This window comes from Miniopterus schreibersii (assembly GCF_964146895.1).
Source record: "Miniopterus schreibersii genome assembly, chromosome: 1".
NCBI lineage: Eukaryota > Metazoa > Chordata > Mammalia > Chiroptera > Miniopteridae > Miniopterus > Miniopterus schreibersii.
Window position 1 is genome coordinate 104,248,833 of NC_138101.1, and position 23,831 is coordinate 104,272,663.

The 23,831-nt window shown below is 39.4% G+C and overlaps 1 protein-coding gene across 4 annotated transcripts in view; it reads left to right on the forward strand.

The window, feature by feature from the left end:
• Positions 1 to 5,566: 5,566 nt before the first annotated feature.
• Positions 5,567 to 23,831, forward strand: part of NEO1 (neogenin 1) — a 273,254-nt gene continuing 254,989 nt past the window's right edge. For 2 of the 4 annotated variants that reach the window (XM_081130188.1, XM_081130191.1), the window contains exon 1: positions 5,567 to 6,013. In XM_081130188.1, coding sequence (XP_080986314.1) covers positions 5,884 to 6,013 — 130 coding nt within the window. In that variant the 5' untranslated portion in view covers positions 5,567 to 5,883. The remainder of the gene's footprint in view (positions 6,014 to 23,831) is intronic. The other 2 variants (XM_081130187.1, XM_081130189.1) reach the window with 1 other exon arrangement.

The following is a 23,831-nucleotide window of genomic DNA, read 5'->3' on the forward strand; positions in this document are numbered from 1 at the left end:
CAATAAAGATATATTTAAAAAACAAACAAACAAAAAAACCCTTTTTTAAAAAAAAGTTCTTTCTGCTTAAGATAGTATTTTGTATTGGGTTTCTGTGAAAAAGCAAGATCCTGTCATTCTTACTGGAAAGCTGGACTGCCTTGTTTTGTGATCACTGTTTGTGGGACCCAGCCATGTGTCCTTTGAGGATAGAGGACTGGGTAGCTAATGGCAGGATGTTGTTTCTTATTTCCAGCCTTCATTAAGGTGGTACAAGAAAGGAACATGCTCAAATACAGCTGAAAACTGCCTAGAAACCACAAAGCCAGGGTGTAACTCTGTTCTGTAAGGTCCTTTTTGCCTATTGCCAGTTGCCTGAGACTACTGAGGTCAGATAATCACGGGCCTTGCTGAATCACAGCTGCCAAATTATCTATCACAGTGTTTCTACAGCTATCAATTATCTTCTTTCACTCTGGAATCTTCAACACTTCCCTTTCTGTTGGCTACTTATATCAGTCCTCAAGTCCACTCCCCTCTTAGCAAAATCCATTCTAGACTTCACCCCTCTTTCTTCCCATTACAGGTAAACTCCTTCAGGAAGTCCTTCATGCTCAGTGACAAGCCATAGCAATCTGGTAGAAGGCTTACAGCTACAACTGCACTTACTAAGGTTATCCATGACCACCTTATCACTAAATCTAAAGGATGTTTTTCAGGTCTTACCTTACTGGACTTCTCAGGAGCACATGACACTATCAACCACTCCTGCATTCCTGAAACACTCTCTTTCCTTGGCTTCTGTGATACCACATGCTTCTGTTTTTCTTTTTACATGTCTGATTGTTTCTTTGCAAGTTCTTCTTTGTGTTCCGTATCTTAAATATGTTGGTGTTTGGTCCTAGTCCTCAATTTTCCTTTTCAGTCCTAAACTTTCCAGGGGCCTCCTCAACCACTTTCTTGGCATTATCATGCATACCCAAATATAAGACCAATTCTTCGACCCCCACAATAGTCCCTTAGAAAAGAGGAAGTCACCTTATATTCTTTAAAACGTCCTTTATATTACCGAATGTTCTCTCAATTATTTTGAGCAACAAAATGCTTTTTGGGGGAATATACATTAGCAAGAAATGATCTTATTCAATGTTTATGTAGAAGCTACCTGACAGAATTGATAAGAAAGGAAACAAAGAAATTTAACACAGATTTAGAAATTACTTCTAGGAACATACCTCCACATTTGCAAGTGTTGATGTCCTTGTAAACAAGCCTTTAATAGTCACTATAAAAAGGAACATAAGTGAACATGATTATAGGATGAATGATGGAGTGCGATTAGATACTGTGGCCTGGAAAAAAATTCCCAGTAACAACATCATATATAGTTACAATTTTGGTGGAAGTGAAGGTGATATATTCTGGGAAACTATGTCAGAGACTTAAAATGTGACTTTGGTGATAATAAAAAGACTGTAAAGAGTTGCAATAAAATTATATTTTAAAATTAAGTTGTATATTATAATTAAGGTAAGTATAATTAAATTATTACATTAAACATAAGTAGATCCTTGATTATTTCATCTATATCTCTAAAAGTTTGTATATTCAAGTTGGCCACACAGTTTTATTGGGGGGCAGATTTTACTTGGGAAAACAGGGGTTCACCATATATTCAGAGGTCCCTGAATATTATATTTGGACGTATATGGCATAAGCTGATGGCACATCTCTCTAGCCCAGTTCTCCCTGCTAAACTCCAGACCCAAATAATGAACAGATTACTGATATTTCTACTCAAATGTCCGACTTTAAACTTGTCCACAGTTAAACTCACATTTCTTCCCATCTTCTCCTCTTCCTTGTTCTGTTCCCAGTGAATGTCGGCGGCCTAAGCTGAAATCTGAGTCCAAGTCTCCTTTCTCTCACACACCCCTGTGGTGTCTACCTATCTCCTAAGTCTCTTATCTAGTCACTTCTCTTAATCCTCCCTGCTTTACTCTAGGCCAGTGATTTTCAACCATTTTCATTTCACGGCACACATAAACTAATTACTAAAATTCTGGGGCACACTAAAAAATATATTTTTTGCCTATCTCACAAAAAAATATATGTAACTTTCATTCATTCACACCTGACTGCTATTGTGTTGGCCGTTGTCATTTTTTTTTTTATTTGACAAAGGAAAAGAGGTTAGTGCCCCTGACTAAATTGTCAGGTATTGCATGTTTTAAAAATTCTTACAGCACACAGTTGAAAATCAGTGCTCTAGGCCACCTACACCTCCTCTCCAAACTACCCTTAACAGAATCTGAACTGGTTTTCTTAGTCTTGTCTCCTTTCAACCTGCACTCCAGGAAGCAGCCCTTGTGATCCTTCTAAAATGAAAATTAGTCTGTTCAGAGACCAAAGCTGCTTCTCTAATTCCCCATCCCTCCTCCCTGCCCCCACCCCCAATTTAGTCAGGTTAGATGCTCTTACAATGTTTTCCCACACTTCTTATCTTTCCTTACCATAACACTCTCTACACTTCTTTTGTTATAATTGTTTATCTTTTCTGCTAGACTGAGAAACTTGTTTATCTGGCTCACCATTGCTTCCCCCTAACACAGGGCAGGACCTGAGAAATGGTAAGTGCTTTGTGAATATTAAATGAGTGAACCAATAATTTTGTTATCCCAGCACCCCACACAATATCTGGCAAATAATAGGTCTTTGATAGTATTTGTTGAATCAATAGATTGTTGTTGAAGTAAGGATATGTAATTAAACAATGTGTAACAAACAAAATTAATATTGTGTAGGCTTTATCTTTAAGGAGCATGTATTCTTAATTAGACTTAATCAGAGATGGCTCCTCTAGAACAGGTGGCTTTTGAAAGAGAAAGGAATAAAAATTCTTACCAAATGGAATGTAAAGGACAAATGTAAAAATGACAACATCTGTGCAGAAGAAAATCACGTTTTTAGGACATGGGTAAATCCTAGTTAAATTTTTCTCTGACTAGGAAGTGTTCCATACTGGAATGAATCTACTAGTCTTCTTCTTCTCTACTTTGAATACTGGGATTCAGTGAGGAATCAGCTGTAGAATCGAATTACTGCCAGCAGTTAAGCACTAAACTATAATGCCTCTCTGAAGTTGGAAATAATCTTTTTACTATAGAGAATTAGATTCTTGCCAAGTTACACATTCATAGGATTTAGTAATTTTTCATTTAATTTTTATATCAAAGTGCACTTAAAAGAAATTTCTAGTTATTTTTGGCCTGCACTTTGATAATGTATACTAACATACAATGACCAGCCTGTTTTCTTTGCTCTAAAAGTTTCTTTGTGCACTATTCCTTGAACATAAGCTTCATGTTCTAACTTTACTTAGATGAAAAAGGTGTTAATTTCACAAATGGTTTAATGTATCTTCATTAATAGCTTAGACTACTTAAATATATTAATTAGCAGTATAAATGTGGACTAAGGTATTAGTTGAAAAATCTTTTTGGGAGGGTGAAAATGATAAATAAGACAGCTAAGAAAATCTTTTCTCAGAGATACCTTACCAAAGAAAGGAGAGATTTAATGACTCCAAACAATGACTTTTAAAGGGAATGTTCACAATGTCAGTTACATTGAAACAATGTGAAGGATCTGAATTCAAGTGCGTGCGTGGGTTACTTTACTCTCTTAGTCTTGAACGGATATAAAATCTGTCACTTTTAATCTGGGGATCTATCTATTAGTGGTTTATTATACTGGGTTTGATTAAAATTGTGATTTAATCACAAGTCAGAAATACATGACTTGGTCACCCTATTTTATAGAAAGTGCTTTAGAAATTTTTGATTTCACCCTGACAAACACAGTGGCCTGATAAAATAATAAGACAGTTCACAGAAGTCATAAAGTCATTCTGATTATTTTATTAGCCACAACTCATATTTTTCAAATTTAGAGATAAAGATAAGCTTCATTTTAGAAGTCATATTATGTATTTTATAGTTTTAATAGAATGAAAAATTTCCAGACTTAGAAAAGATACCCAAATATTAATGCTTGCAAGGCAATTTAGTTTCCGAAGAACTTTCTCATTATCTCAGAAAAATGAATAATGATGTGATTATTAAAGGTTAATTAAGCAAATACTTGTTAAGTAATTGGAAGGTAATCTATTTCTAATTTAACAGGCCAATCAGGGGTACTTAGGAAATATTTCTGCTGATTAATAGCTCTAACCAAAACAAAAATATATTGAAATTGTTTCCCCAGTGGAAAACAGTAAGCGTGTGTTTGCTCTTTTATGAGACAATTGTTTCAAAGAACTGGGATGAGGGTCCCTAATTCCGCCATTTTGATGATTTAAGAGGTTTGATGAGAATTCCGAGCTCTTCCCTTCTAATGTTAAAGCAAGCCTTATATTGCTGCTTATTTTGGCACTTCGGAATAAAAGAAAATATCTGAAGAAGGCACAGGGATGTGGAAATCAGAAAAACAGCCCTCTTCCTGTGGGAAGCTACACACTTTGGTTATTAACGATACAGCGAGTCAAATCCAACTCATTAACAATCAAAACAGGATTCTCCAAATGCATAATCATACTAAGAAATTGTCTTAAAACATTTTCCATTGGTACAGCCTATTAAAATTATTCTCATCTGCAGTGTAACTAACTACAAGCTGCTTTCTCCTAACTTCGGGTAGCCTGGGTGCTGCCTCCGGATTACCAAGTGGTTTAAAATCACATTCCTCTTGCTCCCGGTTTTCTAGCGAAAGGTGTAATTTCCAGGTACGAAAATGAGAAGTGCCCAGCAAAGACAGAGGCAAACGGTTTCAGTCAGTCCGAGGATCAGCCCCGGGAGTCACGGGCTCGGCCGGGGGCAACCGCTCAGCCGCAGGAGTGGACACCGGGCATCTTTGTTCGTGCCCGGCTTCCTCGGCCCAGGGCCAGCGGCAGGCGTGCGGACGCGGGCCCCGCGGGCCGGCGCTATCCCGGGGCAGCGCGCGGCGAGGGCGGCCCGGCCAGGAAGCGGGCGGCGGCGGCGGCGCGGGGCCCCCTCCCACGGGAGCCGCGCCAGGTCCCAGCCAGAGTCCAGCGAGTTCGCTATTGTTTTTGGCGAGCACACGAATCCCCGCTCCGACCTTCGCGCACTCAGGTTTCCTCCCGGAGGCCAATCGGTTTCCTTTGAGGCCCTATATAGAGGCCCCGGCCCAGAGCTGCGCTGAGGTGCGCGTCCGCTCCGGCCTCCTGGACAAGCCCGGGCTCTGAGCGCTTCTCGCCCTGGGCGTCCCGAAGGTGAGCGGGAGGAATTTCTTCCCGGAGCTGCCGGCAGCGCGGAACGAGCGCTGGCGAGGAGGAGGACGATCCGCTTCTCCGGGGTTTCCCTGACGCCAGCAGCAGCGCCGGCGCGCTCCCCGCGCCCGTCCGCAGCTCCGGGGAGAGGGGGGAGGGGAGCGGGCCAGCTAGGCGGCCGCCGGGATTGGAGCGGGGGCGGGCCGCGCGCGGAGCCGAGGGGTGCGGGCGAGGGAGGCGCGCGTGCGCGTGCGCCCCGGGCCCCAGCCCCCACGCCCCTCCTCCGCGGTCTCCGCCCCCCTAGCGCTGGTGTGTGGAGCCGGAGTCGGCGGCGGGTGGCGGCGCCTGGAACCTAGAGACCGGCCCCCCCTTGCTCCCCAGTCCGGAATGTACTGACTGTCCCCTGCTCTCCTTCCTCACCGCCCAGCTGCAGGAGGGAGGCGTCCTCGAGTCTCCCCTCCCGAGAGAGGGGCCGCGCGGGCCGGGCCGGGCTGGAGCAGCGGCGGCGGCCGCCGGAGCCGTGTCTGCAGCGAGGGACTGTCTGAGGCGCGCGGGAGAGAAGGAGGCGAGGGCTCCGCGGCGCCGCCGCCGCCGCCGCCGCCGCTCGCGGGCAAGAGATGGCGGCGGAGCGGGGAGCTCGGCGACTCCTCAGCACCTCCTCCTTTTGGCTCTGTTGCCTGCTGCTGCTTGGGCACCGGGCGCCGGACGCCGAGGCCGCCAGAAGCGGCTCCCCGCCGCAGTCCCCAGGTAAGCAGTGGGCGCGGGTGAGGGTGGTGGTGGTGGGGGCGGGGGCACCGCACCGCACCCGCCTTGGTTGCGGTGTTTTTGTTTAGGATCCAGGAGAAAACGTGCAGGAACTTCTCTGCCTGGTCGTGGCTTGCTGAAGAGAAAGCGGGTCGCGCTGGGTGGGGAGGAAAGTAGGCGGGCGGGGGCGCCACGCCGGGGGTGGGGCGGCCGCGGGGTGCGTGCAGGGCTCCTGGGTCTAGTTCTGCGCTTTGTACCCGGAGGCAGGTTCACCCCTCGCCTCCCTCCCCTCCCCCAGGCTCATCCCACTTGTAAGAGTGGGACATTCTTGTGCTCACACAAGCACCAGTAGAGGCCACTACACACCTCATTTAATAAACAATCGTACGGCCAATTCATTAATTTTCATGAAAGGAAGGAGTGGGGGGGCTTGAACTCTGCCTTCCCTGGCCAGGGACTTCCCGGCTGAAGTCCTAGGGAACCTCTGGCTGATCTTGAGGGACTCCTCGTTGGGGGGCGGGGGTAGAAGGGTGTTGCAGCCCCAAGGCTGGGGAATAAAGGGTGTCAGAGGGACACAATTACTTCCTCAGTGGTGTGACTTAACGTTGGAGGGCGCCTTGGATAAGGGCTTCAAGTGATTACATATCTGCTAGTGTTTCCGTTATGAATTGCTTCTTTCCTGGGGATTACAACTATATTTTATAGCCTAACTGCTCTTAACCTAGGGAATTGTCTCTAAGCATCGGATTTTAAGTACTTGTACGTTGTTTTCAAGTGGCACTATATAAATATATTTAGCCTCAAAAGCCATTTTCAGGGTTTTAACATATCACAGATTATTGAAATCAGCTGCATTTCTAGTTATTTGGGGGGTGGGGGCAGTTAACAAAAAGCCAACCCTGCTTGTAAAGACCTTACAATGTAATTGAGGAACAGGACATACTCGGCAGTTGAAGGGCAGATTATAATGTAATCTGTTTAAATTGTTTGACCAAGGTGGTGTGTCATTAAACTTGACAAAACTTTCACCTACTTGCTTGATCTGAAATTTTGCATTTGAAAGTAATTTGATCAGGCATAGTGACTACTTCTAGTCATTACTAACCTCCCCATTTATGTGAAATATTTAAAATCACACTGCATAAACTTTCTTTTGATTTTCTTGCAGAGTATAATACATCTCGTGGCTTTTTGCCAATGTTAAAAGCTTTAACCCTAAAACACCAGTGGGTATTATCTAAACAGCTATGTAAACAATAGTGTTTTAGTATCAAACTTGCACTTAAACATTTTGGTCCTGAAATGTAGGTAACTGATCCAAACTTTGCTATTCTGTTGATGGCAAGACAAGTTCTCTCATTCTTAATTTTACATGTAAAGTATTATATATAGTTCATATTATGTATGTTTTAGGTAATTGGAATTTCTGTTTAAAATTTTGTCAGTAATTTTGAAAGTAAATAACGTGCTAGTGATTTTATTACTTAGGTTAATAAAAATAATAAGCAGTCTCTTAGTAAGTGGTCATAACATCTGTTTCACCATTGATTCAGTTGATGTGCACTCTGCCTGTATGGAGCTTATAGTCTGGCGTGTGGGTAGGAAAGATAGCCATTCGGCTGCTAATTATATAATTCAGTAGTGTAATAAGCACTGCAAAGGAGAAGAATAGGTTTTGAACAAGTTTGTACTGCAGGAACCTAGCCTAGTCTGGGTATCATTGTGTCTCAGAAGAAGTGAGATCTGACGGGTGAGTAGGCGTGGAGGTGGGAAGGCTCACAACTAATTTATAGCATAGTTGGGTCTGGGACACAGATCTTCTGATTCTTGGTTCAGAGTGTTTTCCACAAACCATTCTGCCCAGTTTCAAAAGCTAAAGGAGTAACTGCAATAAGGGGGGTGGTTGGTCAGTTCTCAGGTAAGTTGCAGAGAGATCAAGGAAATTGAGAACTGAATAAGCAGCGTATGGAACAAGCTGTCAGTAAATCAGGTGTCACCTGTCTGACAAATGTGGTTTTATTCATTTGTTTTTTTTGTAGAAGGGTAGACTCAGAAACCTTTCTGTGGGGCATTACAGTAAATAGGTGGTAGGGGAATGGAGGTATTTTGCAGTAAAAGGAGGAAAAGAGGGTGTCGGACAACAGAGTAAATGGAATGTTTTTTCAATATTAAGGTAGACCATAGACACGAGGTGGAGGAAAAAGGACTGGTGATAGAAAATGGTCAGCAGTGGTGGAAAGATTAGAAATGATTAGGCACACAACCTGGTTTTAGGAAGAATGAAGGGCAGATTACTGAAAAGATATGTAGGGACCTAGGGAAAGATGACAGGACAGAACAGCCTGTGTAATGAGGTCTTTTCTAATCAAAGTGAAGGAATGGTAATGAGGTGGAATTGGGATGCAGGAATGGAGAAGGTTTGGAAGACAGTGTTAAGAGTTCATTTGTAATCAGTTTGAATTTTAAGTAGGTTAGATCAGCTATTTCCACGCTTTCTGCAGTAACATTTTGTACCCCAAGAGCACAATTAGTGAAAAGTTTTAATCCAGTATTGGTTGCTTATGAGTGTCATGAAGTATGTAGAAATGAAAAAAAAAACAAAAAACGCTTTTGTTAGAATAACCAAATATCCCATTCATTGGCTAGATTGCAAGAGTATTTGAGGAAATGCCATATGGTGTTGAGGCTAGCCATGACCTGTACTACAGAGGTAGGTCATATAGCTATACTTCTCATTTAATGTAAGAATTCTCTTGTCAAGGTCCTGCCTAGATAACTCTATCTGCCTTCATCATTTGGTTGATGTTGTGACTCATTACCTCATAAGATAGTCTATTCCTGTTTTGAATAACGTCTGTTAGTAAACTTTGCTTTATGCTGTACATTTAACTTTAATTTTCATCCACCCTACCCTTGAATTTTTTCTTTTGCCTGTTTAGGCATCACCCTATCTCCTGATTCACCTCTTACTTCTCTGATCAATTCTTCATGTGTTTTTCAGGTTTTTCTTTTACCCCCACATTAAATAATGGTATCTAAAGTTGATCTCATTGTACATTCTACTTGTCTTCAATTGCTTTCTGTGAGCTAATGACTCCCCTAGTCTACTCTTTTTCTCGTGCCACTCAATAGCTTCACTAAATGGGCACCTTACATTACACAATACCAGAAGTAAATTCATCTTTGCTGCTCTTCCCTCCTGCTTCCTTCAACACCCTTCTCCAGACTGTAACAAACCAATTCCTGGCCCAGGGTGCTCACATTGTTTGAATGATTACATTCATTTGTCTTCCTGTGTTACCTGTGTTGGACATCACTGTTTACCAGTCAACCAAGTTGAGATCTAGAAGTCATCCTGGACCCTCCCCATTCCCTCATTCCCATAGCCAATAGTTCTTTTTGATTTTTACCTCCTAGGTATTTCTTGAATTTGAATCTGTATCTTTTCATCATCATTTCCACCTATACTAATAATATTGGCTCCATAATTAGTCTATTTATCTCCACTGTTATCATTTAGAAGTCTGTCCTCCATCTGGAATGAGCTTTCTTATATATTTTTCAGAGCATGCCATTCCTTCTTAAGTCTCTTATTAGAGTTCCATAGCTTGAGTGTTAGAGCCTAAACTTCTTGGCATGGAGATTGTGAGGCCCTTTGTGTTCTTTACCACTGGCCTTCCTGACCTCCAATTTAAAGCCTCACCTCTAGGCACTGCTAATGTGTATCTGGTGTTCCACAGCTCTGGATTAACTGCAGAGCCTCATGTCTCCATGCTGCTTTTTCTTTCTGTTAATGCCACTCCCCAACTTGTCCACTTCTGAAGTTCCTACTAATCTATTCAGTGAATTTTTTACTAGCTCAGTCCCCCAAAGAATTAGGGTCATCATTCTCTGTGTTGCCATAGCTTTCTGAGTACTTTTTATCTTGTGCTACTAATTTTCTTGTCTTCTCTGTTAATCTGAACTTCTTGAGAATTTGAACTTCTCTTATTTACCTTCGTATGCCTAGTGGAGCACAACCATCTGGCACAGATTGATAACCAGTTAATATCTGTTGAATGAATGTTGAATTGCCTTTGTTTTTTAACCACTTAGGCCTTACAGCATATCTGATTCCTTTATATGATGACCCTTCACGTGTCTGATGATAAAATTTGTGTGTGCATGTGTCACTCTCCCCTCCTTTCTAAATTAATCACCCTCAATTCCTTCAACCTCTCTTCACATTACTTAGTTTTCTGACCCCCATGCATTGTGAATTTGATTATCCTACTTGGGATATGCTGCAATTTTAGTGTTTATTAGTTTTGTCATCTTTGGAAAGATCAATGATCTTGCTAAGTCATCTGTATACAGGGGCTTATGCCCTTGCTCTGCCTGCCTATCAGGATGAGGTATAACAGAGTTAATAGATTTCCAGGATGAATGCTCAGAGGAGATAAGAAATGTGATTGCTCTTAGTAAACCATATGAAAATTAATAATGTGGTGTTAGTGAAAAAAGACATGATATGGAGGCAGTGGATTTGGGATATGACTTATGGTTCTACACCTTCCCATCTAGTATTGTTGGGGGTTGTCAGAAGAATGACATGTAAAATTGCTTTTAAACTGTAAAGTGCAATATCTATGTAGAGTGGTTTTAACATTTCTTAATGAACTTAAAAATATACTATTATTTTTTTAAAGTATATTTTTTCTGTTGGCTTAAATGATCATTATTGGTTTCTTCTTTATGAGTTTTCTCTATGCTAATAAAAATATTAGGGTAACAGTATCATTATGTGAAGGTTCTATTTATCTATTTAATAGTTTTTATTTTCAAACACTTTATTTTATTACTGACTTCTTCATGATTGGGAGGTATTTACCTTGCCATTGGTAGATGTTTTGGCTTCTAGGTAAAATTGTGTCAATAGGGGAGCAGTCAAGGGAAATTACTATAGATTAAGCTCATATTGACCAGAGAACTAAATGAAGTGAGGGAAAGTCTTGTGTTTATGATTTTTAAAAAACAGACTTTGTTGTGGAACACAGGCTTGAAAGATGATATTAAAATATAGCCCAAATTTTGGATTCATTTAGAATGAAAAGAATTTTTTGGCCAAAAATTTTGGAAACATGAAAAAACTTATTTAGATCTACTGGTATAATTTTGGTATATTACTTTCTAGTCACTATCAAAATGGCACATCAATTTTACATTGTAATCACGGTGTACATACAGCTTTATATGTTATGTATGTTATATACATTATGCCCTTTTTCTTTTTTGCCATCATCTTATTTTTTTTAAATTTTTTAAAATTGATTTTAGAAAGACAAAGGAAGAGGGAGAGAGAAACATCAGTGATGAGAGAGAATCATGGATGGGCTGCCTCCTGCACTTCCCCTACTGGGGATCAAGCCCACAACCCCCCGGGCATGTGCCCTGACCAGGAATTGAACCGTAACCCCCTGGTTCATGGGTTGACACTCAACCACTGAGACACACTGGCTGGGCAGCCATCATCTTATTTTTTTAAAAATTTATTATCTTTATTGGTGAAAGTATTACAGATTTTCCCCCCTTTTTCCCATCCACTGACCCCCTCCACCTAGCTCCTGCCACCTCCCCAGGCGTTCCCGGCACTATTGTCTATCTATGGGCTATGCATGTATGCATATAAGTTCATTGGTTAATCTCTTATTTTAAAAAATTTATTTAAAATACTTAAATACATGTTTGAAGTAAAACAATATAGAAGTACATAAAGTAAAAAGTTGTATCAATTCTACCAACAAATTTCTTTTTTTACTTATAAATAACCACTTTTCATACTTTTTCCTCTGCATTTATGTATGTTTATAGCTTTATTTTTTTACATATAAGCAGGATCACACTATTGTTTTTTAACTATAGGTTTTGTATATATAGGTTTTCCTATAATCATTATTTAAAATGTTTGTATAATATTCCAGTGAATGAATATTAATAGTTGCCAATAAAAGTAGTATTTATTGAACACTCACTGAGCTCCAGCTACTGTGCCAAGCTCTTTCATATGCATTTAATCCCTTATACAACCTTGTGAGGAACATGGTAATATACCCCCCCCCCCATCTATAGATGAGGTCACTAACTTGAGTCTCAGATGTTAAGTGATTTGCTATAGGTCTCACAACTCTTGAGTGGAAAAGTTAACATTCGAATCTAGGATTTTCCAGGTCTAAAGCCTATGCTTGTTATTATACTGCGTACTGCCTGTAATAATTTATTCTGTTATGGATGTTGAAGTTTTCATTGTTTGCTGTAATAAAGAATGATGTCATAAAGGCCTTTCTCATCTATATTTTGGATTCTCACACATGGGATTATCAGTGAAAAGATAATTTTCGTGTGTATATGTATCCACTTACTGTAATGGTATTAAGAGTAATGACATTTAAGAATAATACCATTGACTAGTACTTTTACGACTTTTTCAAGTTTTCACCTTTAATTGTGGACTTTGCGTACTTAAGTCCATTATTTTAAATGCAGGTCCTATTTTTTCCCCCGTCATCAATATCTGTTGAACATCTACAGTATACTAGGCACAACAGAATATGTAAGAAAACATTGTCCCCGCTCTTGAGGAGCTTACATTCTAAAAGAAAAAAATATAAAGAAAAAAATATACCCCTTTTATTTATTTTTGTAAAATTAAATTTATAGCAGTGACAGTGATTAATATGAACATATATATAGGTACCAGGTGTGGGTTTCTTTGTTACAAGATCTGCATATTGCACTGTGTGCCCACCACCCAAAGTCCTATCTTCTTCCATCATATATTAGGACCCTCTTCACTCCCCACCCCCTTCCCTCTGGCAACTACCAGACTGCTGTTTATGTCCGTGAGTTTCAGTTGTATATTCCATATATGAGTGAAATCATATGGTTCTTAACTTTTTCTGACTGATTTATTTTACTTAGCATAATATTCTCAACTCCATCCATGTCGCAAATGGCAGTATTTCATCCTTTCTTATGGCTGAGTAGTATTCCATAGTATATCTGTACCACATCTTTATCAAGTCCTCTATCGCAGGATACTTTGGTTGTTTCCATGTGTTGGCCACTGTGAATAATGCTGCAATGAACATAGGGGGCATATATCTTTGCAAATACATGTTTTCGAATTTCTCGGGTATATACCCAGGGGAGGGATTGCTGAGTTGTATGGTAGCTCTATTCTTAATTTTTTGAGGAATTGCCAGACTGCTTTCCACAGTGGTTGTACCAGTCTACATTCCTACCAGCGGTAAATGAGGGTTCCCTTTACTCCATAACCTCTCTAACACTTGTTATTGTTTGTCTTGTTGATAATAGCCACTCTAACAGGTGTGAGGTGGTATCACATTGTAGTTTTGATTTGCATTTCCCTAATTGCTAGTGAGATCAAACATCTTTTCATATATCTGTTGGCTGTTCATATGTTTCCTTGGGGGAGGTGTCTGTTCAGGTCCTCTGTCCACTTTTTGATTGGGTTGGTTGTTGGGTGTTGAGTTTTATGAGCTCTTTATGTATTTTGGAGAATAAACCTTTGTCAGAGCTACTGTTTGCAAACATCATCTCCCATCTGTCTTCTATGTAACTTACTGTTTCGGGTCTCACATTTAGGTCTTTGATCCATTTTGAATTAATTTTTGTACATGGAGACAAACTGTAATCCAGTTCCATTTTTTCGCATGTGGCTTTCCAGTTTTCTGAGCACCATTTATTGAAGAGACTATCTTTACTCCATTGTGTGTTTCTGGCTCCTCTGTTGAAAATTACTTGCCCATATACATGTGGTTTTATATCTAGAGTCTCTATTCTATTCCACTGATCTGTGTGTCTGTTTCTGTGTCAATACCATGCTGTTTTTATTATCGCAGCTCTGTAGTATAATTTGAAGTCAGGTGATGTGATACCTCCAACTTCATTCTTTTTTCTCAGAATTGCTTTAGCTATTCTGGGTCTTTTGTGGTTCCATATAAATCTGATGATTTGTCATTCTATTTTTTTAAAAAATGACATAGGTATTTTGATGGGGATTGCATTAAATCTGTAAATTGCTTTGGGTAATATGTCTATTTTAACTATGTTGATTCTTCCAATCCTTGAACACAGGATATTTTTCCATTCTGTTGTGTCTTTTTCAATCTCTTTTAATAATGCTTTGTAGTTTTCAATATATAGGTCTTTCACATTCTTTGTTAAGTTTATTTCTAGGTATTTTATTCTTTTGGTTGCAATTGCAAAAAGAAATTTTTCATTTTGTTTTCTGAAGTTTTGTTGTTAGTATACAGGAAAGCAATGGATTTTTGTACATTGATTTTGCATTCTGCAGCTTCACTGTATTTGTTTATAGTGTCTAATAGTTTTTTGGTGGCATCTTCAATATACAGAATCATGTCATCTGCAAAAAGTGACAGTTTTATGTCTTCCTTCCCTATTTAGGTGGCTTTTATTTCTTTCTCTTGCCTTATTGCTCTGGCTAGGACTTCCAGAACTATGTTGAATAAAAGTGGTGAGAGTGTACATCCTTGCTTTGTTCCTGATCTTAGAGAAAAAGTTTTCAGTTTTTCACCATTGAGTATGATATTAGCTGAAGGTTTATCATATATGGCCTTTATTAGGTTAAGATACTTTCCTTCTATTCCTATTTTATTGAGTGTTTTAATCATAAATGGATGTTGTATCTCATCAGATGCTTTTTCTGCATCTGTTGATATGATTTTTATCCTTTCTTTTGTTAATGTGGTGTATTACATTGAGTTACATTTGTTGAACCATCCTTGTGCCCCTGGAATGAACCTCACTTGATTGTGATTTTTCCCCCCTGACGTACGGCTGTATTTGATTTGCTAGTATTTTGTTTAGGGTTTTTGCATCTGTATTCATCAGAGATGTTGGTCTGTAGTTTTCTTTGTGTGTGTTATCCTTGCCAGGTTTTGGTATCAGGGTTGTATTGTCCTCATAAAATGTGTTAGGAAGTATTGCTTCTTCAGTTTTTTGGAAGAATTTGAGAAGGATAGGTTTTAAATCTCACATTTGGTAGAATTCACTAGTAAAGCCATCTGGTCCTGGACTTATTTTTTGGGATCTTTTTGGTGGTTGTTTCAGTTTCCTCACTGCTGATCAGTCTATTCAGGTTTTCCAGGTCTTCATGATTTAGTCTAGGAATGATATGTATTTGTAGGAACTTATCCATTTCTTCTAGGTTATTGAATTTGGTGGCATATAGTCTTTCATAGCATTCTAGTGTGATCCTTTGTATATCTGTGATGTCTGTGGTGACTTTTCTTTGATTTCTGATTTTGTTTATATAGGTCTTTTCCCTTTTTTCCTTAGTGAGGCTAGCCAGGGGTTTGTCAATTTTATTAATCTTTTCAAAGAACTAGCTCTTTGTTTCATTAATTTTTTTGTATAGTCTTTTTGTTCTCTGTTTCATTCAGTTCTCTAATTTTTATGATTTCCTTTCTTCTAATGACTTTGGGTTGCTTTTGTTCTTCTTTTTCTGGTTCTTTAAGATGTGATGTTAGGTTATTTACTTAGGATTTCTCTTGTTTCTTGAGATAGGACTGTAATGATATAAACTTCTCTCTTATTACTGCTTTTCTGCATCCCAGAAGTTATGATATGTTGTATTGTCATTCTCATTTGTCTCTATATATCTATTGATCCCACTTTTTATTTCTTCTTTGACTCAGTCATTTTTTAGTAGTATGTTGTTTAATCTGCATGTATTTGTGGGTTTCTTTACTTCCTTTTTGCAGTTGGTTGATAATTTCAAGGCATTGTGGTCAGAGAATATGCTTGGTATAATTTCAGTCTTCTTGAATTTGTTGATATTAGTTCTGTGGCCCAACATATGGTCTGTCCTTGAGAATGTTCCATGTGCACTGGGGAAGAAAGTATATAAACTGATGTTCTAGGATGAAAGGCTCTGCAAATGTCAGTTATGTCCATTTAGTCTAGTGTTTCATTTAAGGCCAATATTTCTTTTTTGATTTCCTGTTTGATTGATTTGTCTAGAGCTGTCAGTAGAGTATTAAGGTCCCCAACTATGATTGTGTTTTGATCTCTCTCCCTTTACTTCTGTGAGTAGCTTTATATATTTCGGTGCTCCCTGGTTGGGTGCATATATATAAAGAAGTGTTATGTTTTCTTGATGTAGTGTCCTCTTATTATAAAGTGTCCATCTTTGTCTCTTGTTATATTTGTGTTCTTGAAATCTATTTTGTCTGATATAAGTATGGCTACACCTGCTTTTCGGTGCATGTTATTTGCTTGGAGAATCTTTTCCCACCCTTTTACTTGAACCTACCTTTGTCTTTGCAGCTTAGCTGTGTCTTTTGTAGGCAGCATATGGTTGCATTTTGTTTTTAATCCACTCTGCTACTCTATGCCTCTTTATTGGTGAATTCAGACCATTTACATTTAGGGTAATTATTGCCGTATGAGGATTTCCTATAGCCATTTATTTTTCGTTTTCTGGTAGCTCTGTGCCTCCAGTGGTTCTTTTCCTTTGTACTTCTGTCTGTTTTTGTTTAGTCATGTTTCATACTTCTTTGTATCCTCTTTTTTTAAGTTATGTGTCCTGGTTTGGGGATTTTTATGTGTTGTTACCATTAAGGGTTATAAAAAATAAAGTGGCATATATACAATATATTTTTTTCCTTTTGAGTGCATCTGATGTTCATCCTCCTTTGCCAGTTCAAACCGTTACTCCCTCCCCTTTTATGTTTTTGTTGTCACACATTATCACTGTTTATGCTGTAAGTTTTTTGGTGATCTTACTTGTAGTGTTGTGACCTTATGTTCTTTGTTACAGGTAGAATAACTCCCTTGAGTATTTCTTGCAGTGGAAGTTTTCTGGTGATAAAATCTCTAAGCTTCTGTATGTCTGGGAACATCATCATTTCTCCTTCATATTTAAAGGACAATTTTGCTGGATATATTACTCATGGGTGGTAATTTCTTTCTTTCAGACTTTTGAATATTTGGTTCCACTTTCTTCTGACTTATAGAGATTCTGCTAAGGATTCAGATGAAATTCTGATATGTTTTCCTTTGTAGATCACTTCTTTCTTTCCCCTGTCTGCTTTGAGGATTTTTTCTTTGTCATTAATTTTTGACAGTTTTATTAATACAATGTGCCTTGGAGAGGGCCTCTTTGGATTGAGGTAACTAGGTGTTCTGTTTGCTTCTTGGATTTGAGGATCTAATTCTTTTCGTAGGTTTAGAAAGTTTTCATCCACTATTTGTTTGAATAGGCTCTCTGTTCCTTTCTCCCTCTCTTCTTCTGGAATGCCTATTATTCTAATATTGCTTTTTCTGATGAGGTAGAGCTCTTTCATTTTTCTTTATGCTCAGACTTCTCTCTTCTTCCCTCTGTGTCATTTCTAGATTCCTATCTTTGATATCACTAATTCTTTCCTCCATCTGGTTGGCTCTGTTTTCTTTGCTCAGTAGCTCATTCCTAATCTCCTTAATTGCATGATTCATTTCCAGGATTTCTGATTGGTTCTTTTTTAAAGTTTCAATCTCTTTGGTAAAGTACTCATTTTGTTCATTGATTTATTTTCTGAGTGCACTGAATTGCCTGTCTGTATTTTCTTGCATCTCGTTGAGTATTTTCAGAACTGCAATCTTGAAATCTCTGTCATTTATATCACATATTTCTATGTGTTCCAGCTTACTTTTTGGGGATTTTTCATTTTCTTCCTAATCATTTTCGTTACCATGGTTATTCATGGTATTTGCTACTCTCCTTTGTCTAGGCATGAATATCCCTTCTATAGCAGTGTTCTCTGAAGAGGTCTTTCTACTATTTTCCAGTAGATGTTACTGAATCGCAAGTTTTTTTTACCTCCTGAGGTCTTCCAGATTTGACCTCTATGGTTTCCATAAGACAGTACAGCCATGGTGCTTCGGGGTGGGGTTTGTTTTGCCATCACCATAATGGCTACCCTGTGTCGACCTGTGGGGTCTGGCCCTGAGCACCAAACCCAGGGACCAGTCACAGAGGGAAACAGTGGTCCCACTGCAATAGCTCTTGGTTTACAGATAAAATGTCCCATGACCTGACACCAAGGGCAATGGGTGGTGAGCTTTGGGAGTCCATGGGGTGTCAAGGCTCTGTGGTTCTGTTTCTTTGTCAGAAACACCCCTGTCGAACAGTGGACAGCTGCATGGCAGAACTTCATGCTCTGCTGGCTCAGTCACTGTTCACTCCACTCCCTCTCCTGGACTGGTCCCCTGCAGCTCTGTTCCTCCGGCCAAAGGAAGCACCTGCTACCCCAAGCTTCCTCCCCTCTGCAGGCTGCGCAGTAAGCTCCTGGCTGCAGGGCTACGTCTGAGGGTCATCTGAGCTTTCCTCCCTTCTTGTCTCCCCGCTTATTTGTGGTTGCAGGTTTGATCTCCAGTCGGGGCATATATGGGCGGCAGCTGATGTTTTAGTGCATGGGTCTCTCAAGCATGTCTCTGTATTGAGTAGGGAATTCCTTGTTGAATTATAGTTGGTTAACTTGTTGAAATTTCAGGGAGAGAGGCCAAGGGGATCTCTCACACCACCATTCCTCTCCTAGGTGATTCTTTACACCTCTTTTAAAATACTATTTTTGTTTGGTGTTTTTGCAAGGTACTGAAGAAATAGTCTGTAGGGCCCTGTTGCTGTTTCTGTTTCATTTTTTAACTGTGGGGCGGGGCGGGGGCTAATTACCCAATTAATAGGTAATCTCAAAGGTCCTTCTCCTGAGTTTCTATAACTCTAATATCTATAAAATTGAGTAGAGGTCATCTGTTAAATGACCTCCATTCAGTTCTAGTAATTCCTCATCTTTTCAGTTTTTGTGATTACCTTTTGTCATTCTTTGAAGTTCAAGTTACTGTACATTTAAAAAATTTTTTTTTTCTGGTGTAAAGTTGGATATGATTGGGAAAGTCTTTTAAGTTGCTTGTAAATGATTGTATATGATTTTATTTTATGTGTAAAAGTAGCTTTTGGATGATTTAAAGGAACAAAGGTTAAGTGTTAAGCAATTGTGTGATATTTTAAGTTGCATTGTTTTTTGAAATATTCGTTGCTTATTCTTAGGCTTGTAAGGAATGTAAAGTAAATTGACCAGGTTGCAGATGTGGCTGAAATGAGTAGGGTTTGATTCTTCTTTGACCTTATGTAAAGAAAGGAGAGAGGTAGTGGTTATATAGGTTTTATTTTACTGAAATCAGTACTTGTATTCTTGTTAAGGAGTTAACAGTTGGGCAGTTTGAAATTCAAATTGTATCTACTTTTTCTCGTAAAAAGAATGATTAGAAATAACCTTCTTTAAAGTTGTTTTGCAGTGAGAATTTTAAAATTTAATTTTCTGGTCAATTGGGCATTTCTTCTGTAGCCAAAACTAAAAATTTAGGTAATTTTGTCCAGTTGCAAACATGTTTTTTGAGGGATAATTATGCATAAAGCTGTGCACTGTGGAGATGCTAAAATGAATTGGATATGTTTTCTATCCTTAAGAAGCCTTGGTTTCATAGCAGAGATAAGACATACTCATAGATAATAGATAACTTGATCTAGAGGGACAAAGTGTCATTCCTGCTGTAGGTAAAAAAACAAGTTCTGGAATCATTATGTTATTGTTAATCAAGAAAGAGTGTTGCCCTGGCCAGGGTGGCTCAGTTGGTTGAAGCGTTGTCCCATACACCAAAAGGTGGTAAGTTTGATTCCCAGTCAGGGTACATACCCAGTTTTCAGGTTCAGTCCCATCGGGGCATGTGCGGGAGGTTGCCAATTGATGTTTCTTTCTCACATCGATGTACCTCTCTCTCTCTTCCTTCTTCCTCTTTCTAAGGTAAGTTTAAAAAAAAAAAATAGTGTTGCTTTCTCTCATAGTTTCAGTTGTATATCTTTAGAGTAATCCTTACTTAACTTTACCAAGACAGTAGACTGGAATTGACAGAGGAAGTTATTTTTCAGTTCCTCCAAGTGAAATGATTACTGGAATGCTTGAATATATGAGAGTACTAATAATGGAGTCATGTGGGGTGCAGCTACTTCCATGTATTTGGGAAATCCGGAATTGATTGTACGGGTTTTCAGGATTTATTAGGTCAGTAATAGCCAGTAAGGCTTACGAGTCCTGAGCACACTGCATTTAAAAAAAAAAAATTGTTGAAAGTATTACAGATATCCTCCCCCCCCCCCATTGATCCCCTCCACCCTGTATCCACCGGCTACTCCCTGAGGCCTTCACCACATTGTCTCTGTCCATAGGTTAAGCATATAAGTTCTTTGATTAATCTCTTCCCATCTATTCCCCCACCCACACCTTCCCTCTGAGATTCATCAGTCTGTTTCATGCTCCTGTGTCTCTGGATCTGTTTTTGTTCCTCAGTCTATTTTGTTTATTAGATTACATGTATGAGTGAGGTCGTGTAAAACTGAATCAGTAAGAATTGGAAAACCTGAACAAACTAATAACAACTGATGAAATCGAAGCAGAAATAAAAAAAATCCCAGCAAACAAAAGCCTGGATGGCTTCACAGGGGAGCTTTCTAATTCTTTTAAGTTGTAGGGTTAGATAGTTTACTAAAAATTTTTCTTGCTTTTTGAGGTAGGCATGTAGTACAATGAACTTCCCTCTTAGGACTGCTTTTTCTGTGTCTCATAGATTTGGGGTTATTGTGTATTCATTTTCAATTGTTTCCAGGTAGTTTTTGATTGCTTTTTTGATAACCCATTCATTGTTTAATAACATGCTATTTAGCCTCCATGTGTTTGAAAGTTTTTGTGTGTTTTTACTATAGTTGATTTCTAATTTCATTCCATTGTGATCTGAGATGCTTGATATGATTTCAATTTTCTTGAACTTATAGAGACTGGTTTTGTGTCCTAACATGTGGTCTATCTTTGAGAATGTCCCATGTGCGTTTGAGAGGAATGTATATTCTGCAGCTTTGGGGTGAAATGTTCTGTAAATATCAATTAAATCCATCTGATCTAGTGTGCCATTTAGTAACTGTTTCTGTGTTTGTCTGGAATATCTACCCAGTGAAGTCAGTGGGGTGTTAAGAGTCCACGACTATGACTGTATTGCCGTTGATCTCTCCCTTAAAGTCCTTAAGGTTATTATTGCCAGGTCCTTATTTATTGCCATTTTAATTCTTTATGCCTATGTTTCTTTATTTCTTATTATTACAGCAGTCCCTTTAACATTTCATTTCTTGCAGTGCTGGTTTGGTGGAGATAAACTTCTTTAGCCTTTTTGTGTCTGGGAAGCTCTTTGTTTCACCATATATTTTGAGTGATAGCCTTGCTGGATAGAGTAATCTTGGTTTCAGATCCTTGTTTTGCATTACCTTGAATACTTCATGCCATTGCATTCTGGCCTGTAGAGTTTCTGATGAGCAGTCATCTGACAGCCTTATGGGAGCTCCTTTGTGAGTAACAGAGGCTTTTCTCTTGCCTTTAATATTCTCTCTTTGTGTTGAATTTTTGGCATTTTAATTATGATGTGTCTGGGTCTGGGCCTCTTTGGGTTCTTCTTGCTTGGGACTTTCTGGGCCTCCTGAACTTGTATGCCTTTTCCTTGACCAGGTTAGGGAAATTTTTTGCTGTTATTTCTTCAAACAAGTTCTCTGACCCTTGCTTACTTTTGATGATTTTTGGCATTCCTATGATGCGAATATTGTTACATTTCATGTTGTCCCACAGCTCCCTTAGACTGTCCTCCTGTTTTTTAATAATTTTTCATTTTGGATCTCTGATTGAGTGATTTTTTCTACCCTGTCTTCTAATTCGCTGATCCGATCCTCAGCTTCCTCTAATCTACTGTTTATTCCTTCCAATATATTTATTGTTGCTATGTCATTCTTCATTTCTAACTGGTCATTTTTCATAGTTTCCATATCTTTTTCCATGCTGTTGTGCATCCTTATAATCAGTATTCTGAACTCTATATTTGATAGATTGCTTATTTCCATTCTGGAGACTTCTCTTGTTCTTTCACTCGGGGCTTGTTTTTTGTCTCCCCATTTTGTTTGCCTTTTTGGGTTTGTTTCTCTGTTTTAGGTAGACCTGTTAGGACTCTCAGTCTTTTTGGAAGGTCTATAGTGTAGGCCAGTGTCAAATGCTGTTTGTAAGTACCCACTTTGGAGCTATCAACATCCCACAGGTTGAAGACCCCTCTGTTGGGGCTGGGTGCATTTGGACAGGATCAAGATGCACACCAAAGTCTGCTTTTCGCAGGCCCATGCCTAGAAGCAGATCAGTCAGAGACTTCAAGCACTCTGAGGTCTGTCTCTGCTTACAGGCTGATTGATCTTAGTGTCTTAATGAGCCTCATGCTGTAGAAACTCCATAGGATGGGGCCGATGATTGTTATCAGTCCCTTAATGAGCCTCAGGGAAGAGGTTTTCCAGCAGGGTGGGGCAATTGCTCCCCCACAGGCAAAAACTGCTTGGAAGGTAAATGCCTGTTTGTGAAAGATGTCCTCTGCAGTATGGAGGAATGACCTGGCACAGGAATCCAGAGGGGTGCCCTCTGAGCTCTATCTCCAGAGCCCACAATCTTAGATTCTCCTCACACAGCTCCAGTTCCTTCTGCCCTCCCTCTGCTGGATCCCAAGGTGAGTGGCTGCACACAAAACTTTGTGTGTTGGCTTTTTAAGAGGGTGCCTGCATTTCCAGCTGTCTCTCCCTGGCAGACAGAAACTTGGCTGCTTTTCACAGCCAGATGTTATATGGGCACCTTTCTTAGTCCTGGTGTTCTTGGCTGGGAAGTCCAGCTTGGGATTTAGGCCCCAGAGTCCTCAGTAGGAACCACCTCCCACAGCTGAGATATCCCTCCAGACCTTCAGCTGCTGCCTGTGGGAGCCCTGCCGGCCCTCTCATGCTTCCTCACTTTCTTCCAGTTTCTATGAGGTCTCCACTTTTCCTCCTTGGTTATGAGAGTGCTGTCCAGCTCATCTTCAGTTGCAGTTGATTATTCAGGATGGTTTTTCTATATTTTAGTTTTAATTCCAGTTTGGTCCCAGGAGAGTGTCATTCTAGCTTCCACTCAGTCTGCTGCCATCTTTAATCTCCCATAGTGCATTTTTAAAATGATAGTGCATGGAAACTACACAGAATATTTATTTTTCAGCTGTAGAGTAAGTATAAAAATCACTAAGATACATCTTTATCCATAAATTATAATTAGGATAATAGTATTGTTATTTAAAAACTCACGGTCACAATACCAAAATTATAAGTTTTATTTATCACTTTTTATTTACAGCATAACTTTTGGTGTAACAACTAAAATTTGAGATCTTTTTGGTTAATTCTTGAAGCTTTTGAAGTTTGAGGTGGGCTTATTTGTTGTTTTAAATGTGCATATACATATCCAAAGTATAGTGTGTACACTTTTATGGCGCTAACCCCTTTATTAATAGCACCGTGACAACATAGAACTTAACCATTATGCACCCTCATCTCCAGATTAAAACTGAAGACTAGGATATTAAGACATAATTTTCAGTCTGTGAAGTAAATTTCTGAGTCACAAAGGTGCTTGTTTAGAGCCTATGTACCTTTAATTCACAAGCATTTCTAAGAAACTGTGTTTGTATCTGATTTCTAAGCCTATTTCTGAGCAGAGGTGCATAGAAAAACTAACTTGAGACTACCTTCTAATAACAGCAAAGGAAGGAGGTTGAAAATAAACATAAGAATACAAAGGTCTTCACTTAAACAGAAATAATTGTCTCAGTCAGGCTTAGGACTTTCCTTCTCCATCACTGCTAATGGATATTGCCTGCCTCTGCCCTT